The 20,028-nt window shown below is 45.3% G+C and overlaps 1 protein-coding gene across 1 annotated transcript in view; it reads left to right on the top strand.

Annotated features, from left to right (window-relative positions):
• The window catches only part of TPST1 (tyrosylprotein sulfotransferase 1), a 54,421-nt gene extending 35,798 nt beyond the window's left edge, over positions 1–18,623 (top strand). The window contains exons 4-6 of the mRNA XM_080940874.1: positions 12,942–12,992; positions 17,490–17,534; positions 18,235–18,623. Of these exons, the coding sequence (XP_080797000.1) occupies positions 12,942–12,992; positions 17,490–17,507 (69 nt within the window). The 3' untranslated portion in view covers positions 17,508–17,534; positions 18,235–18,623. The remainder of the gene's footprint in view (positions 1–12,941; positions 12,993–17,489; positions 17,535–18,234) is intronic.
• The last annotated feature ends 1,405 nt before the right edge of the window (positions 18,624–20,028 follow it).

Here is a 20,028-nt window from a genome sequence, read left to right as displayed (position 1 = left end):
TCCTATCTCAGAAACAGGCACATACATACATTGAACTTTGGTGGACACAGGTTAAAATCTCCTGTTCCGTAGTGTTCTTGTCAAGCTCATCTACTTTTAAGACTTTTATTACATCCTATTTGCTGATGACTAACACTATGGGCTTTTTCAGAGTGGGCCTTTGCTGAGCCAAAGCTCATTGTTCCTAACTGCTACTTGGGTGCACCAAAGAACCTCAAGTTCCAGATGCAGACTGAAGCTTGCTAGGTGGGGGCTGGCTGGAATTGTTCCATGACTAGAAGAAATCTAGACGAGGTAATAGGAGTGTAGTTGTGATGTCCTACATGTGCAGTCTGCAAGCCAGAGAGCAGAGAGGAGCTGGAGTACACAGGTCAGGCAAGCCCAATTCTGTTTAAAGACCTGGTTGCTGAACTTAGAGAGTTGGAGTCTTGGGTGTAACTGTTGCTAGAGCACTTAGCTAAAACGTGTGAGGCTCTGGATCCAATCCCTTGTGCTACTAAAAAATTCAGTATGATTGGTCAGAGAGCTGGAAAGAAGTTCCAAGGCAGGTATAGGAGGCAGAGCCTAAAGACCATTATGAGCCACACTGATGGACCCTGGAGTTCCAGGCCAGCCTGAACTACAAAATAAGGGCCCACGTGTACTCAAGAAAAGGTACATGTGACTCAGTGGTGGAGAGCATTTGCTGCTATTGTGTAAGCACACACATGGCAGCTCCCAGACCTCTCTGGGCACCAGGCGTATGTAGTGCACATATATACATGGCAGGTAAAACATCCATCCACATTAAAAAAATAAAGGAAAAAGGAGAAGCTCTATAACAGTAATAATTGAAGAGGTTATGAATCTGAGAGGAAATAGGGTAAGACATGGACTGAGTTGGAATGGAGGGAGGAGGGGTAGACGTGATATAAACACAGTACTCATGTATGAAACTCTCAAAACAAAAATAAATGGCCCTGTTTCTTAAACAAAAAAGAAAAGAGGGAAGAGGAGGCAAAGCAGTTCCGATTATGACTGGTGTATACCATGGGAACCTCAGTAGACCCTACCAAGAAAAGAAGTAGTCAGTGGGAAACCAGGGGTCAGGGTACAGGGCCCATGGAAGAAGACAGGAGGGAACTTGCAGTAAATGAGGGATGTTGGGTTAATGGTCTGGACTGTGCAGTAAGAAGCTGCTCTGGGACCTGCTGCATCAGCCTAACATCCTGAGTTCTATCCATGGGACCTCAGTGGAAGGAGAAAACTGACTGCTGAAAGCTGTTCTCTGACCTCCATACACACACCATGGCATGCCTGCACACATACATATGCACACACATTAACACACATACTTTAATACATTATAGAAGAAAGGAAGACAGGAAGGAGGGGAAGAAAGAAAGAATGAACTGCTGCCATTGAAACCAGTACTCGCTAGAGCCTAGAAGGCTCTAGAACCTGCACGTTCAGGTGCCTATGCCCAGCCTAAGCTGCTCCTGCTTGTGTTTGTTTCTGTACACAGCATTCTTAGTTGTCTTGATATTCACCCTAGAATCACCTAGTGTCACAAACTCCATGGGAAAACTCTTGAATAGAGGGTGGAGAGAGGGTGTCTTCCTTAAGGTTTTGCAGCTGTGAACAGTCACCATGACCAAGGCAACTCTTATAAGGACAACATTTAATTAGAGCTGGCTTACAAGTTCAGAAGTTTAGTCCACTATCTTCAAGGCGGGAACATGGCAGCATCCAGGCAGGCATGGTGCAGGAGGAGCTGAGAGTTCTACATCTTCATCTGAAGGCTGCTAGCAGAATACTGACTTCCAGGCAGCTAGGATGAGGGTCTTTAAGCCCATACCCACAGTGACACACCCACTCCAACAGGCTACACCAACACCAACACCTTGTAATAATGCCACACCCTGGGCCAAGGATATACCAACCATCACAGATGGCTTCATAGTTACAGTGCTTGCTCTTGCAGAGGACCTGCAGGTCACACCTACCTCCAACTTCCAACTCCAGAAGATCTGATACTTTCTTTGGCTTCTGCAGGCACCCGAAAGCATTTCACTCACACACACACACACACACACACACACACACACACACACACACACACAAAGGGGCAGGGAGGAATCGAGGGAGGGAGGGAGGTTGGGGGGAGAAAATTAAAATAAATCTTAAGAATATATTGTTAAGTAGGTCTATTCTTAGTGTGGGAGAGATAGTCTAGATTGCTTTTTTAAGTATTTGGGGATTTTGTTTTCTTTGGATCCTGGTTTTTGATGTGTTTGTTCTGTGGTCAGAGAACACACACACTATGGTTTCAATTCTTCAGATATGTTTGAAATTGCTTTGTGGCCAGCACATGGCCTCGTGTTCCTATGAAAAGCTGTTGTGCAGTTATGACGTTCTGTAACTGTTCCCATATTGCTCAGTCGGATAGTTCTTAGCTGATTTATAGGCTGTGAGAAGAATGCTGTGGCAGCAGCCTCTCTCCTTTCATTGTCAGCCTGCTTCGTGCATTTTGAGTGTGCATCTCTGAGAGGATCAGCAGTCAGTGGTCGAAGAAATAACCTTCTATGAGGAGCACCGGCACCAGTGTTCTTTCCTAGAGGCCGGCCTTGTCTGATTCGGCAGAGCACGTACATACTGTTTAACTCATCCTTTGACTTTGAATCTGTCCGTGTGTCTAAAGTGATGGGATGATGGTTTGACAGTCCCTTCACTTTAGATGAGATGTTTAGTTCCTTACTCATCTGCTTAGGCTGAAGTCTGCCACTGAGTGCTTATTTCTTAATTCCCAACTGTCTGTCTTCGTTCCTTTATTTTCTGGCTTCTTTTGGATTAATCTAGTATTATTATTTTTTAGTCTTTTATCCACTGTGGCAATTATCTCCTCATTTTAGCTGTGCTTTGTGTTCGTCTGTTATGGTTGCTCCAGAACAAGGGCTGCACATTTTTTTCCTGTAAACAGACAGCTATTAAATATTTTATGCATTGTAGGCCACATGGGTACTATTTTTCTTGATACAGATTTTTTTTTCCAACATCTTTTCAGCCAGATGCCTGCCTTATTAAAGTTCACTAGCTACTAATTCTCTTAGTTTTGTGTTTAAGCTAAAATGTCTCTCTCTGAGAACTTTTTAATTGCATGTATTTACTCTGTATTGGGACAGGTGCATAAGAGCCACCATGCCTGGTTCTATGTATGTGTATCTGCGTGTGTGCTGGGGATGTGTGTGGGGGCTAGAGAGTGACTCCAGTCATCTTCCTCAGTCACTGCACATTAGTCTTTGAGGCAGTGTCTCTCTGTTGAACCCAGATCTCACAGATAAGATGGCCAGCTTGCTCTGGGGAGCCCTCCTTTTTACCATCCAATCCCGGGGGTGCAGGGAGCCAGCACACCCACCCAGCACTGCTGTGGACCTTCATTCTTGCACAACAGTGCTTTATCTGCTAAGCCATCTCCTAGCCCCACTCTGGCTCTTCATTAGTTTTAAACTAAATTTAATTCTTTAATTCACGAATCCTTTTTTCTTATGACTCTAATTTTCCTGGGTGCAGTGACATTTTCATTTCAAATGGTGCATTTTTCAGCCCTTGGATTTCCATTTTTCTTCTTGAACTTTCCGTCTCTCCATTATGCTCGTCTTTCTGTGTTCTTCAGTAAGTCAGTGACACTGGCCAGAAACATCTCTGAGCTGTTGCCTGAAGGGCTTGTCTTCCAAGTTCTCTGCTCAGTTGAAGCCTGGGGTATTGACCTCCCTCAGTGCTAATATGAAGTGGATTTGGAGCGTATTATGAGAAGAATTTGGCATTGATTTGAGATTAACATAGGTTTAGGAATAAAGCTGCTCAGGGGAAGATCAGCATAGGACTCATTTGCGATGCTCAGGAGGAGATCGGTATAGGACACACTTGTGTGGATTTCTTGGGAGGTACTTGCCTCGTTGTGTTTTTGCTGCTATGTATATAATTTTGGAAAGTTTTGAATTTGTCTTTTCAAAGGAGTGTCAGATGCTAGGGTGTTTCCTGGTGTACATTGCATAGGATTACAGCGCAGAAAAAAAAAAAAAAAAAAAACAAAAAAACAAAAAAAATCCCAGATTGGAGAAGTGAGATGGTTTTACAATAAATTAAACAGTCTTGTTTGGGAGATTGTGAGACTGTTCCATCTGGGAGAGGAGGAAAGGTATCCTCAGGATCATACTTGCTCAGGAGTTACACATGGATCGATGCTGTGACAGATATTCTTATTTGAAATCTCTCTATAAAAGACATACTGCCTCTGTGACAGCAACCCTCACGGCAGATGTTGTTCATTGTTTTGGAATGTTTGTTTGTTTTTGTTTTTTTGAGACAGGGTTTCCGTGTGTAGACCTTGTTGGCCACAAACTAAAGGATGTGCCTGCCTCTGCCTCCTGAGTGCTGGGACTAAAGGCCTGGGCCACCTGTTTTGGAATTTTTGATTCTCAGCTTGTGAGATGCTTCAGCCAGACTTCTGAGTAGGGGGGCTTTCCCTTCTCATGTCTGCTGAAGTTTCTGTCTTTCTGTCCCATGCCAGTACCTCAGAGATGGCCTCGCCTTCACTGTCTTCACCCATGGGCCTCTGTCTGTCCCATGCCAGTACCTCAGAGATGGCCTCACCTTCACTGTCGTCACCCATGGGCCTCTGTCTGTCCCATGCCAGTACCTCAGAGATAGCCTCACCTTCACTGTCTTCACCCATGGGCCTCTGTCGAGCCTTTACAATTATGGGTTATTTGTATTTGTGTGTCCTCGTGTCTTAGGTGTGTGGTGCCATGCTGGGCCTTTTGTATGAAGGGAGAGCTATGGGACTGGACCAGGCACCATGCACGAGCCAGCAATCCCAGTGCTCCCAGACAGAATGGAGGACTTCTGGCCAGCTAGCTTAGCTGAATTGGTGAGCAACCAGTTCGGTGAGATTGTCTTAAAAAGTCAAAGAAAACACTCGGCATTGACCACTGGCTTCTGCATGCATGCACGCATGAAGGCACTCATGTAAACATGTATATGAAACACATACACTTTCTTCCTTCATTTAGCTGGACCAGTCATTCAGGTCTTAAAGTGAGCTTCTCTGCGGTTGAACACCAGCTTTTCATTTTGGTTTTCTCTTGGAGTTAAGTGAATTAAGGGAGATACTGACCTTTAGCCTAATTCCCACATCCCCACACCACATGTGCTATCTAGATAAAGGACTGATTTCCTTGATTTGTTTTAGTAATGCCCCAGGGAGCTAGCTGGACTGAAGTTTGAATTCATCGTGTCGACTCTGGGAAGTCAGCTGCCTGTTGCAGTCTTGCCCCCAGTCTTGCTCTGTCTGGTCTTTCTCTCCCTCTGCGCACATGCGCACATACACACACACACACACACACACACACACACACTCACTCACTCACTCACTCACTCACTCACACACACACCATGGTCCAGCTGCCTACCAAGAGATGCATTTGTAGTTTTAGTGACCTTCCACATTCTTGTTGTTATTGCTGTTGTTTGAGACAGCCTCACTGTGTAACACTAGCTGGCTTTGAACTTGTTACACAGATAAGGCTGACCTAATTCACAGAGATCCTCCTGCTTCTTCCTTGTGATTGTTGACGTTGAGGGGAGAAATGGGTTTGGGATAAGGTGCTGGACATGTGGACTCAGTGTGCTTCTGCTCTGAGACCCCCAGCTTTACTTTAGCCTGTTGAGCACCCCAGCGCACGGACTGCCCCGCCTGCTTCCACTAGGGGCAGTGGAAGTGTTTTTACTTTTCAAGAATCTTGGTTTCAAGGTAGAAAAGAAAAGGAGGAAAGACCAGAGAGGAGGAGAAAGGACCAGGGAGGAGGAGAGAGGACCAGGGAGGAGGAGAGAGCACCAGAGAAGAGGAAGAGGGAGGACCAGAGAGGAGCTGTCAAGGAACAGGAATAGTCGTGGCCGCAGCGCTCTCACTTGCAACAGTGTTAGGAACAGCACACGTGGCAGCGGTTTGTAACTGTACAATTAATGTTTTTACTAGCTTTTGAGAGTAGAGTGTTATGTATCATGCCCCTTGGCCTCTGGTTCCTTTACATTTATTTATTTTCCGTTTTTCCGGACAGGATTTGGCTGTGTAGCTAAATTGTGCAGGAACTCACTATATAGCCCAGGCTAGCCTCAAGCTTACAATCCTGTCTCAACCCTTTGATGGCTGTAACCACTAATGAAGAGCCCACTCCACTGCCTCTTATACTTTTTATTTTTAGATTGAAAAAATGTATGTGTATGAGTGTTTTGCCTGCATGTATGTCTGTGTACCACATGTGTGAAGCGTTCAGGAATCTGATCCCTTAGGACTGGAATTTTCTCCAGGGTCAGGCCCCTGGTTATGTTACTCAGTTTCAGGTGGTCAGCCTTAAACACATGTACATATAAGCAACACCAAATGGTCTTGGGTTTTATACACACACACACACACACACACACACACACACACACACACACACACACACGTATGTATTCCCAGTCTCTTCACAGAGTAATGGGAAGCTGGGCTAGGATACTAGTCTCTGTATGACAGCCGCTGGTTCTTTGGAGCACTCGACACTTACAGTAACATGGCTGTCATCCTTGATAAACATGGTCCAGCACACTGATCTTGAGCTGTAGTCTTCAGAACCTCATTGTGGGGCCTGGAGAGAGATGGTTTCATAGCTAAGAGCATGTCCAGAGGACCCAGGTTCAATCCCCAGCAACCACATGATGACTTCCAACTGCCTGTAACTCCAATTCCAGGGAGGATCTGACTCCCTCTTCCGGACTCCATACATACACGCCGGCAAACTGCCCACACACATAACTTGAAAACAAGCAACAAACTGTGGAGACCAAGTTTGCATCGAACTCACAGATTCTCCTCTTCTCTGCCTCCTATGTTCTGGGACTGAAAACAGTTCCACTGTCCTGGGCCTGAATTCAAAGTCTTACTGCTAAATGTTGTGTATTGATACTACATACTGTAAGTTTTCTGTTTAATAGCAGCTGATTGTCACAACTTAAGCTCATTTTGACTTGTCCTTATTCAGCAGTTATGGCATGAAATTCCTCGCTTTGTATTAAAGACGTGTTTAGAGTGGGTTTTTGTATTTCTGTGCTGATTAATTCCTTCATCTTCATAATATAGGAAACATTATCGTTTTCCTTGTTTCCAGACTGGACAAGACTGGTGAACTTTCTAAGAACTCAGTCTGATGTGCACAACTGCCAGAACCCTTAAAGTCAGCCAAGAACACGTAAACACGCGTGTTACCAGCTGCTAGCATTTCTGGTGTGGAGCTAATGAGTCTCTTCTGGGTCACACAAGCCCAGAGGGACCGGGAATGCAAACTTCAAAGCTGGCTTCCTTCCTGCACTGTCATTCCTGGCTGGAATTGTGTTTTCTCTGCATGTGAAAATACCAAGTTACAATTCCTCAAGTAATAAAAACAACAAATTGTATTACTGAGCATGGACTGTCAGTGAGATTCTGTCAGGGGCTGAAATGAAAATTAATCCAGTTCTGCACATAATTATATATAATTGGAAGGAAAAAAGCAGGAATGTAGTGAGTTTAGAGAAAGAAGGGGGAAGAATAAAGGTATTCTAACCTACAGCACAGTTTGACATTACAGCCTTGGGTGTGAGGAGACAGAGACCAATCTTGGCCCTTTGCAGTGAGGGCTGGACTGTAGCAAGCGGTACAGTGCCTGTCTGAATAGGCCGTGCCCTGGGCTCTAGCCAGAGCACTGCAGAACTAAGTATAAAGTACAACACAGTATGTGTATGTTGGAAAAACTGAACAGAAGCAACACTTTAGTCAGAGGTGTCTCGTCTAGTACCAAGTCCATAATCTGGACACCAGCATTTACTGATTTATTGTTAGACATTGCAAAAAGCTTTCTCGTTGTAAAATTTTTTTGTTTTTGTTTGTTTTTTTTTTTTTTTGTTTTAGGTTTTAGGTTAAAGGGTTGGAGGTCTTCCTTACAGGCAGATCTGTTCTTGTGGACAGCTGTTTCCAGAGCAGGTTTCATTTGACTGTTCTGTACGCCTGCTTGTGCCCTGCCAGGGCAGAGCACCAGAACAGAGACCATGTGGCCCCACAAAGCCGAAACTACTTATTCTCTGTTACACAGTATTCTGGCTTCTGTCCTTTCACAAGGGCACACACTTGTTTTAAGTCATCGTTTTATTTTTCTCCTTAGAAGATTGTACATGTGTTTGTGGGTGGGGGCTGGGGTGGACACAGCGGCTAGAAGAGGGTGTGGATCCACTGACCATGAGCTGCCCAGTGCCAGTGCTAGAGACTGAACTCTGAAGAGCAGTGTGTGCTCTTAACAGCCGAACCATCTCTCCAGCCCCCGGATGGGAGTCTTTTTTTTTTTTTTAATGTGTGGATGTTTTGTTCACATTTCTGTCTGCTTACTCCATGTGTGCCTGGTGCCTGAAGAGGTCAGGAGATGAGGTCAGCTTCCCTGGAACTATAGTTATGGGTGGTGTGAGCCACAAAAACCTGATCTTCTGCAAGAACAAATATGCTTAACCACTGGGCCATCAGCCCTGCTGTGGTTCTTACGATCCAGCCCAGTGAACTTGGTAAGGTTAATGTATTTGTTGTTTAGGAGTTTTTATCTCCCCGATTTGACTCAGGGAAGACTTGTAAGAATAGTGAGGCTATTATCTGTATACACCTAACATAGACTCTGGTTCTTAACAGTTTTCCTGACTGCTTCCTCTCTCCTGTGTGTGTGACACACAGCTTTGGCTTCAGATGGTTTCTTATGTGGGAGTTGTGAGAACTTCCTGGGTATACACATCTGTCCCATTAACCAGCTGAGTTAAGATCCAGAGACAGTGTGAGAGAGAGCTTGCTTAGCTTGTTGTTTTAAAGAGTCACTTAATCTAATGGCATGTGTATGTAACATCCCACATCTGAGCACAGGTGCCTGCAGAGTCTGGGAGAGGACATTGGATCCTCAGAGCTCCAACTCTAGATGGTTGTGAAGCATCTGAACCATCTGATGTGGGTGCTGAGACTATTACAGCATCCTCTGGGAGAACAGCAAATGTTTTTAAGCTCTGAGCCATCTCTCCAGACCCCATGCAAAAGGTCTGCTTTGTTTTGTTTTTGTTTGTTTGTTTTGGTCTGTGCAGGCTATACCACCTTTGTTTTCCACAGCACCGTGTAGAACTCTGGGTTCCCATCTACAAACTGCAGGCCATTCCAGGGGTAACACCCTAGATATACACTGTTTGCTTGTGATAACTGCATGATGGCCTGTGCAGACACCCACTTCCTGTTGCGCCGATGTGAGTGTGTGGTCTCTTTGCCTAGCGTAAGGAGGTTACAGGTTTAATTCAGGTCCTTATGAGAGGCAGGCAGTAGAACAATGCTGTCCTGATGGAATCTGTGGAGGGAGGGTGACTTTGCCACACGGCTCCAGTGAAGATGGAGGCCTGTGCATTTTTTAAAACCATCACATCTTGGCTCCTTTTCTTTAAAAAAAACAACAAAAATGAGAGTTCTTTCCTAAGTGTTTACTGCGTGTATCAAGAAACCAGGTAGAACCTTTAACACTTGGCGTGAAATCTCCTTGGCTGTACCTCTCAGTCCATTAGGTACATTTCTACTTTCTGCATGTCCAGGTTGCTCAACTTGTAGCCACTGCTTAACAAACTCTCCCTGCCTCTGTGTTGTCCCTCAAATCCTTTAAAATGTTCACAGGCCAGACTCTTCAAAGCCCAAAATCTACTAACTCAGTTTTTGGCCATTTAGGCTTCTGTAATAGTTGCTCTCCTGAAAGTCCTGGCTCCTACTTGCCTCTCCATTCTGATGCTGTCAACATTTTAGGCATGTGTTACAACAGAATAGTCTCATCCAGGGTTGATTATTTGCTGAAACAGAACACATTACCCTCAGGTGTATGAGCAGCCTAGAACAGCAAACATACATAATCTTAGTGTCCAGGTATGGGGGCTCAAGAGGGAAACTACTGTTGGGGGACAAGGGGTTTATTAGAATAGTTATCAATGCCAAAGGCAGACAGACAGACAGCAGTGTAGTTGGGACTTTGAGCAGAGACACACAGCATGGCAGGGTTTCTGGAGATAAGAATCAGGCCCAAGTGGGCAGGCGCTGGAATTTCTAGAGCTCACTGAGGATGGGCCTGGTTTCACAGCACGAGCCTGTGGCCAGGCTCTCCAGTTCCCAAGAAGAAGGCAGGGCAGGGAGCAGGATATGTGGCCATAAATGGTGTCTCAGCAGGTGCCTGTCAGATGGGCTCCTGCAGGTATTGTGTCCTAAAGAAGTCAGGTTGCAATACATTCTTTTAAAAACATGTTTAAGGAGTTTATTCTACGTTTATGCATATGAGTACTTTGACTGCATGTATGTTTATATACAACATGCGTGCAGCTTCTGAGGTCACCAATACACCCTGCCCATTTGGAGGTTTGTTTGTTTGATAAAACAGGGTGTCAGGTAGCTTAGGCTGGCCTTGAACTCACTATGTCGCTCAGAAATGGCCTTAAACTTGAGATTCTCCTGCCTCTACCTCCCACTGCTTAGGTTATAGATGGGCACCCCTGGCCTGGCTTACATAGCCATTCTGATCACGTTGTCCTACAGGACTGCTGCATCCAGAAGTGATAATTTATTACATCGTATGCCCTTATGTCAAACTTTATTGTCCTCATCATATAGCTACCTAGTTAGTCTAGGAGGAATGCATAGGTGCCTATCTGTGTCTCTCTGTATCTATGTACTATACACATACACACGGTATTAGCTACTTTTTGATTGCTATAACACCATGACCAAGGCAGGGTATAAAAGACAGCAGTTAATTGGGCTTAAGGTTTTAGAGGGTTAGAGTCCGTCATGAAGGAACAGCATGGCAGCAGGTATGTTGGCACAGAAGCAGCAGAAGAGAGCTCACCCCTAATCCGCAGGAAGCAGGGAGAGAGAGAATACTCTGGGAATGGTATGAGTCTCTGGAAGCCTCAAAGCCTTCCCCCAGTGAAACACCTCCTCCAACAAGGCCACACTCTAGCCCCTCCCAAACAGTCCCACCAACCGAGAACCAAGTATTCAGACACGTGAGCCTATGGATGCCATTCTTGTCTAAACCACCACCACAGTGCACTAATATATTAGAATACAGTGTAGAGTACAGTGTGTTGATATCTGGTAACATAAGCCTTCACACTTTGCTTTTTCTTTCATGATTTCTTTGACTCTTTGCCCTATGTGTTTCTCTCTCTCTCTCTCTCTCTCTCTCTCTCTCTCTCTCTCTCTCTCTCCCTCTCTCTCTCTCTCTGTGAGTGTGTGTGTGTCTGTGTGTCTGTGTGTGTGTGTGTGTTTGTATGTAAGAGTATGTAGAAGTGTTGTTCCTCAGGTGTTTGTTTTGTCTTTTAAAACATGGTCCCTCTCTGTGAATGGGAGCTTGCTGATTAGGCCAAGCTTGCCAGCCAGTGGGTCTCAGGGTACTGCTGCCTCTGTCTCCCTAGCTCTGGGATTACAAATGTGCTCCACCACATCCAGTCATTTTTGTGAGTTCTGGAAATGGAACTTAGATCCTCATGCTACATAGAAAGCAACAAAGTGATCTCTCCAGACCTTGCCTTATGCATTCCTATGTAATTTTTACAGTATACTTTTTACTGTTCTTTTAAAAAAAAAAAGATGCTGAGAATTTAATTTGGATTAATATAAGGAGCCATCACTACTGTATTGAATCTCCCAGACCCTTCTGTTATATCTATTGTTAGATATTTGATAGGGTTTTAAAAGTTCAAATAATGCAGTTAAAAAATAAAAAACAAACAAACAAACAAACAAAAAAAAACCGCGGCTGGATAGTTGGCTCAGTGGTTAAGGGCCCTTGTTGTTGCAAAGGACCCAGGTTCAATTCCCTGCACCCATATGAAGACTGACCACCTCCTCACTACCAGGCATGAATGTGGTGCACAGACACATATACAGGCAAAACACATATAAAATGACAAAAATCTAAACAAATTTGCAGGGATTGGTATATCACACCTTTCATCCCAGTACTTGGGATGCAGAGGTAGGCAGAACTCTGAGTTCAAAGACAGCCTGGTCTACAAAGTCCAGAACAGACGAGCTACACAGAGAAACCCTGTCTTGAAAAAAAAACTAAACAAACAATTAAAAAAAAACCTAGAATATAAAATAAAAACCATTGCCTAGTTACTACATAAACTAGAAACATCCTTTGTCATATTAAAAGTCTGGTTTTTATTATAAAGTTTTATGAGCTTGGGCCTGGATATAGCTGAGTTGGTAGAGTGCTTACCCAGCATGCCAACAGTCCTGGATTTGATCCCTAGGACTGTGTACACTGAGCTTAGTGAAGGCTGCCTGTAATCCCAGCACCAGGACAGTGGAGGCAGAGGATTACAAATTCAAGGTGATTGTTGACTAGCAATCTTGAGGCTAGTCTGGGATGACCCTGTCTCAAACTAGGTATCACTTTAAGGATCCTCTAATAATACATCTTAAATAGGATCTTGGGTAAACTGAGGAAAGTAAAGTTGACTCAACTCCAGGGTTGTAACTGGAGAACTGATGGGCAGCCAGGAGAAGCTTGCTCCTAACCAAAGTGAATCCTGCAGCAGCTTGCCTAGGGCTTGGGTTCTTCTAGTCACTAGGAGCAGCCCTGACATTCTGATTTGGATCCCCTCCTCAGACATACCTGCCCTTTCTTAGCCAGTCAGCTCAGGAGCACTGAGCTGTTACTGCAGGGGGATTGTAGAGAGTGAGCGGGGGGTTCTCATCAAGGTCTGCTTCTCTTGCTGCCCCTGGTTCCAGACTCCTAGAGTAGCGCAGCCCAGCGGCCATGGAGGTCACGTGTGTGGCAGGGTGCACCTGTTTCCTTACACTCACCCTGCTCTGTTCTTTCCAGGTCTATAAAGGAGAATTTCAGCTACCTGACTTTCTGAAAGAAAAACCCCAGGTACTGTACTGCTTCTCCTTCCTGTTGTTATGTAAGACCACCTCTTCCAGCCAGTACGCTTTTGAAGCGACAACGAGACTCAAGTGAAAATGAGAGAATAAAAGCCAGCTGTGGCGGTTTAGGCCTCTAATGTCAGCCATCGGCTGAGATGAGAGGATCACAAGTCCAGGGCTAGCCTAGGCTACACAGAGGTCCTGGTCAGACCCCTCTCAGTGTACAGACAAGCAAACAAAGATGGACTATAGGAAAAGCAGCAGACTGCTGCAATCTGAGAGAGTCCAGGGTCTTCCAAAGCTAGGGAAGTGCTTTGGTAACAATGATACAGAGCCACAAAGTGTTTCACATATAAATAAGGAGACTTCTGGAGAGCGCCCAGCCTGCTGAGCATCTCCTTTGCGTGAAGACTCTGCAGCCCCCACTGGTATTTTTATCATTCACATCTGTGGTGTGTCAACTGTTCTCCCATGGCTGTCCACAGCTGGTGAGAGGTAAAGCTTGCAGTCCTTGTGTTTAAAAGGAACTTAAAGTACTGGCGTGGTGGCGCACCTGTAACACCTTGGAGGCAGAGGCAGGTGGATCTCTGTGAGTTCGAGGCCAGCTTGGTCTACATAGTACGTGCCAGGAGAGCCAGGCCTGCAAAGTAAGACTCTGCCTGAAGAAGAGCAGAAACCAGTCTGCAATGACAGCTGTAATGTTTTAGTTCATTTGCATTCTATTCTTGTGTCCTGAGTTGGAGAACAGAGACTGTTATAGCAGATGTCCTAAAGTGGCCCAGAGTGTCCTGTCAGCACCCGTCACCTGTGAACAGCTGGGGGAAGTGGATAGTCCCTGCCATCTGCACAGCTTTGCTATCTAGCATGAAGCTGGGTGCTGCTCTCTGTACTGAGCTTAGACAGCATTTCAGTTACGATCGATGGGGAAATGCTGATCGCTGGGGAAATGCTGTCGTGTGTGTTTGTGTGAGCCGTGTCTCCTGCTGCATACCTGGAGGAAGCAAGCAGGCTGTCCTCCGGCACTACGCTGCCTCCCACCAGACACAAGGCTCCGCCCAACCTGAGCTCTCTGAGTTACCAGCCCTCCATACTGATTGCTGACACTAGAGAGTTTGAAAAGTGTTTTTAAGGCATATTCTTAGCAATCTATTTTTAACACTCTTCCATTCTTTTCATGGATTCAACAATTGTTTGCTAAGGATCTGTTACAAGTGAGAAATTAGGATCCATCCTCAGGAGTTGGAGGAAAAGGAAAGGTCTCCTCAAGGAACTCCTGAACCACCTCAAAACTCTGACTCTTGCATAGAGGGGAGTGTGGGGCCAGAAAGTGCACATGACATCCCAGAGCCCTGGCTGAGTTCCTGAATGGACTGTTACTCATAGCTGGGGAACCTGGGGCCAGAAAGCAATTCAGGAGGCAGGAGAAACTTGAGGAAACCAAGAAAGGCGATTTGAGAATGGACTGAAGGCGTCCCTGTGCTTCACACACACTCAAGTCCGCTCCAGATAGAGAAGGAGGTGGGTAAACGGGAACAAGGCCATCCAGAGGAGTGTCCCATGTCCTCCTGAGGAAAAGATGTCTTCAGGCATGGATTTAAATAATGACAAATTACACACCTGACCTGTGGATATTTACTTACTACAACTTATCATAGCTGGGCAGTGTGGCACATGCCTGTTTTCCCAGCACTGGGGAGACAGAAACAAGAAGACAGTAAGTTCCAGGGCAGCCTGAGCTCCACTGCCAGCCCCTATCTTAAACAAACAATTTCCCAAACAAAATGAAAACAAAAAACAAATAAATTATGCTAGAGTTGGTGAGACGGCTTAGTGGGTAAAGGCGTTGTCACTAAACCTGACAATCTGAGTTTGATTCCAGGAACCCACATAAAGATGGAAGGAATGAAGTGTCTTCTGAAGGTGTCCTCTGACTTAACACACACTTAACAGGTACACACATTCCCCCGCAGAGCATCCACACCAGCACCAGCCACACAATAAGTAATTAAATAAGTAATTTTTTAAAAAATTGAATGCCAGAGTTGGGCATCATGAGTTCCAGTCCAGTCAGGGCTATATAGTGAGACTCTGTCCCAAAATAGTAGTAATAAACCTAAATTATTATTTTTATCTTAAGTGTATGTATGTTTTGTCTGCATGTATGTCTGTGGACCACATGTGTGCCTGATGCCCGAGGGAGCCAGAAGGGAGTGTCAGACCTCCTGGAACTAAAGTTCAGTTGTTGTGAGCCACCATGTGGGTGCCATGAATCAAACCTGAGTTCTCTGGAAGAGCAACAGATACTCTTAACCACTGAGACTTTTCTCCAGTCCAATAATAAAATTTGCTTTTATTTTGGTTTTTGAGACAAGGTCTTTTCTATTCTGTAGCTCTGGCTATCTGAAACTCACTCTGTAGATCAAAGCTGTTCTGGAATTCACAGTGTAGACCAGGCTGGCCTCAAACTCACAGAGATACAGCCTCCTTTTCCTGTCAGGTGCTGGGACTGTAAGAATTATAAATAAATAGTAAAAATAAGCCTTTAGTAGAACAGTTACTTTTTAAATCCAGTACTAAATTGTTGACAATAGATATGTCTTCATGTGAATAAGGTTTTAGAACACCTTGATAAACATTTCAAATACTGTGGCAACTATTTAATCTTTCCTAAAAGCATGCTGGAACATGAAAGACTGTGCCTTAGGGACTGTGCAGATGACTTAGTGATTAAGATTACCAGCTGGTCTTACAAGGACCTTAGTTCCATTCTTAGCACCCATGTCAGGTAACTTCCAGCTGGCTGTAACTTTAGCTCCAAGAGATCTGACACTCGGTTATCACACTTACATGTATGTACTCTTAGACAGACAGATAGATACAGATATTTAAAAATAGAAATAAAATCTTGAAAATGCATGTTGTAGCATGCACCAGCTGCTCTTCCAGATCCTATGTTTGATTCCCAGCCCCCACATGGAGGCTCTTAACTACCTGTAACTCTACCTGTAACTCTAGTTCTAAGTTATCCGATGCCCTCTTCTGCTTTCTTCAGACACCAACATACACATAGTATGTAAAATACCCGTATGTGTTAAATAAAGAAAAAAAATGTAAAAGAAAGATCATGCTTGTAGTCTTGGCACTTGTGAATTGGAAGTGGAAGGATCAAGTTCCAGTCCAGGTCATCTCCAACTGCACGGAGTGTCCAACGCCATCTGGGATTGCAAGAGACCCTATCACAGCAAGAAAAAAGAAAATAGGAATGTGCTAGACACAGCAGCACATGTTTGTAATCCCAGAACCAGGAGGTAGAGGCAGGAGGACCACTGCAAGTCCACCGCTTCCTACATAGTTGAGTTGTTCAAGGTCAGTCAGGACTAAGGAAGAGGTACACAGGCCAGGTCTGGGGATGGGGGAGGTTCAGAGACAGCTCTGTGTTCTCTCCCAATCAGAGTCTGAGTTCTTCTCCTTGTTCATGGCCACAATAACCAAAAGTTCCCTGAACTTTAGCTCCCAGCATTTGAATTGAGGCTAAGCTGGCTCAGAGTGTAAACATCTGGTCACAGTGTTGATGTTTCTGGTGACGAGCCCACCCTGAGATCTCATGTCCCATGGGGCTCATGAGAAACAAAGGCGTCCCTGTTACTCAGGAGATGCTAAAGGAGTCAGGCTCTCCCTGGAGTGTGGGAAAGACTAGTCCAGTTATGGGTGGGTGGTGGCTCGTTCGTTTTCTTTCTTTCTGTCTCTCTCCCTCCCTCCTTCCTTCCTTCAAACAGTTAAGGCTGAGTTTATCTGAAAGTCTGGGCAGATACTCTTACAAGTGTGGGGTCCCTTGGAGATTTACCATGACCATGAATAAATTTTAACAAGAGGCTTTTTATTTAGTCACTGACCCCCAACACGGGTCCAGGGTTATACCTGAGAGCATTCCCAAGATGCAGCTCCTATCCATGTCAGCCCAGGGCTTGAGGTCTTAATTCATCATACACGTCTTGCAGCTGTCCTAATCATCTCTTTGAAGTTTTATTACAAAAGCAGAAATAGTAGTTAGTCATCAGGAGGTACTTTAATCCCAGCACTCAGGAGGCAGAAGCAGGTAGATCTCTGTGAGTTCGAGGCCAGCCTGGTCTACAGAGTTCTAGGACACCCAGTACTACAGAGAGAAACCCTGTCTCAAAAAACCCAAGTCCAAACCAAACAAACAAACAAAATAGCAGTTAAGTCTTATGACCCACGATCTTGCTGGAACAGCGGATATTACAAGATCGGTCAGTTTTAAGAATAGGTTTCAATGTCTGGGGAAAAGGAAGTTGATCACTATAGTACAGTCTGTGCACGCTAGGGACTTTTTTCTCTCTCAGTCACTGTAAGTGTAAACCTTAAATGTAATGTTAATCCTCACAATCTGCTGAGCCATTACCTGGTGTGTTGGTGAGAACAGTCACCTCTTCTACTAACTGACCAACTCCAAGGGTTTTAACATGCCTCTTGGTTCCTTCAACAGACCGAGCAAGTGGAGTAGCTGAGCCCATAACTTCCCACGAGTGAGGTGAGGCCTGGTGGGTGCTACTGGGTGGGATTTTCTACGTGGGCTAGCAGAGATAGCCGTGTGTTCTGGTGGAGAGGACACCTCTGGCCTCAGACAGCCTGGGTTGGCACTGACTCTGCCACTTCTTGGCACCAAGTAGCTTAGTTCTGTGTCTGTTTCCTTATCTGTAAAAGCAAGAGTATGCTAAGCAGAGGTCCGTGGTAAGACCTAACCAACATGGCTTCTTCAGAGTCTGGCACAGAGAAAGTGTGGCCATGGCATAGGCAAGGGGACTGTAGCATTATGGAACGTTAGGCAGCGAGCTCAAGAGATGTGGAGCCCAGCCACCTGTGTGCTGGTGGGAAGAGATCCCAGAGAATTCATTTGTCAAGGTTATGTCACAAGACCAGCCGTGGACATTGGTGGTGGCTTCAGGTGCAGGGGACTGTCACCATCCTTTGAAAGGGTCTGAGGCAGCCCTCCTATTCTCTTGCTTGGTATCTTGAACTTACTTGCAGGTACTGGAAACATCACAGATGGGAAACTATGCTCCTCATGCCTGTCCCTCAGAGGCTTGTGCTCATGGGTGTCAGTCCTCATGCCCCTGGGCTGCAGAAGCCCACTCACCCCCTCGAACAAACAAGGAGTGAGGCGGGGGTGGGGGAGGTAGAGGAGAAGCAGCCCCATCCTTCCTGTAACCACATGCTGTGTGTTTTCCTAGGGAAGACTGCCTTGTCTACAGAAGGGAAATCTCCGGAACTGCTGCCTGCTGGGAGAAGGGCGTGTCCTTGCCGGTGGATCCCGATCACCTGCCAGCCTCCTGTCCCAAGTGGTCTTGAGCGCAGTAACATGCATGGCCCTCAAGATGTGGAGCCCAGCAGGGACCCAGTTCTGTCACAGCTCCTCTTGTCCTTGTCTTTCCTTCCCAGATCCTTCTTTAATTTCAAAGAAAGGAGAGTTTGAAGATGGCATTCTGTTAAAAAAAAAAAAAAAACACCAGGCAGTCTCATTCAGAATAGGTTTTCTGTACACGTTCCGATGTTTTGTAGAACACTTGTGCCTGTTTAAATGTATTGATGTGGATAATAGTAAATACCTTAATTATTTAAATAATTCATTGTATTGTTTCAGAGACGTTTGGAAATTACTGTATACATTTACAACCTAATGACTTTTGTATTTTATTTTTCAAAATAAAAGCTTAAATGTGAAGCATTTGATGGTTCTGTTGTCGGTGCTGTCATTCGGAGGCACAGACTTCAGATGGTGCTGAACTGACTCCTTCTGTGGTCTGTGTTATAGCTGCACTCTCTGCACCATCCCTCTCTCTCTCCACCCATTACCTCCCTCACTCTCCCCTCCCCTGTCTTCTCTGTGTGTGGGTGTGTGTGCATGCTCGTGCCTGTATGTGTGACTAGAGGTTGATGTCCTGTGTCTTCTGTCACCCACTACCATATTTCTTGAGACAAGGTCTCTCAGTGAACCTGGAATGTTTGTTTTGGGCTGGCTGTTAAACTAGCTGGCCAGCAGCCCTAGGCATCTGCCTTTACTCTCCCGCATCAGGGTTACAGAGCCTTGCACAGCTAGCATGCCTGGCTTACACAGGTGCTAGGGATCTGAACTCACCACCTCACACTTGCACAGCAAGCCCGCTACTGGGTAAGACATCTATCTCCCTAGCCCTTGGCATGATCACTTCTTAATGACATTTTGTTTATTTGTTTTGACAGGGTCTCTATGTTGCCCTGGTTGGTTGCCCTGGAACTCACTAGGTAGATCAGGCTGGCATTGAACTTGCAGAGATCCACCTGCCTCTGCCTCCAGAGCACAGGGGTTAAGGTTTGCGTCCTTATGCTCAGTTTCCTAGGGAAGTTTTCTGTAACTTATTTCAAAGACTCGTTGCCATTCATTTATGAACCCTGTTCCGGTTGCTTCTGGCGTACTGTGTTTAAGGTCAAATAAGTCACTGCTTCCAAGAAGCCATTATTGTGGAACACAGTCTAGCATAGATAATAGTAATCACATTTATTGATTATGTTTCCTGAGCCAGGCACAGAACAAGATGTTTTACGCGGTATTCCGGTTTCACATCTGTACCCGGTTTAGTCATATCTGCGTCACTAACTAAAGTCCCTTGTGCCCTGTCGCTCAGCCAGACATGTAAAGGTCACCCTTGATTCTTTTCCTCTCTTCCCACCCCTGCATATACAGGAATACAAGACCTTTGATCCTACTGTCAAAGATTTGTTGAATTTATCCCCTTAATCTCCAGCTCCTCTGCCCAACCCTAATCAAAGACTCCACTATCTGTGAAGTCACCATTACAGTAGATTGTCTAAACCACCCACCAGTCCCACTCTTGTCCTGACCGCCTCTCCTTGGGAATAGAGCCCACACTACTGCAATCCAGCCGCAGCTCTCTGCCCCACCCCTCCACAGGCCTCTTTGTACATTGTTTCTCACCCTAGGATGTCTTCCCCTCTGGCCTGGTAGCCGCTTCTATCCTGAGGTCTCT

This window comes from Micromys minutus, assembly GCF_963924665.1.
Source record: "Micromys minutus genome assembly, chromosome: 29".
Classification (NCBI taxonomy): domain Eukaryota; kingdom Metazoa; phylum Chordata; class Mammalia; order Rodentia; family Muridae; genus Micromys; species Micromys minutus.
This window is presented reverse-complemented; position numbering and strand designations above follow the sequence as displayed.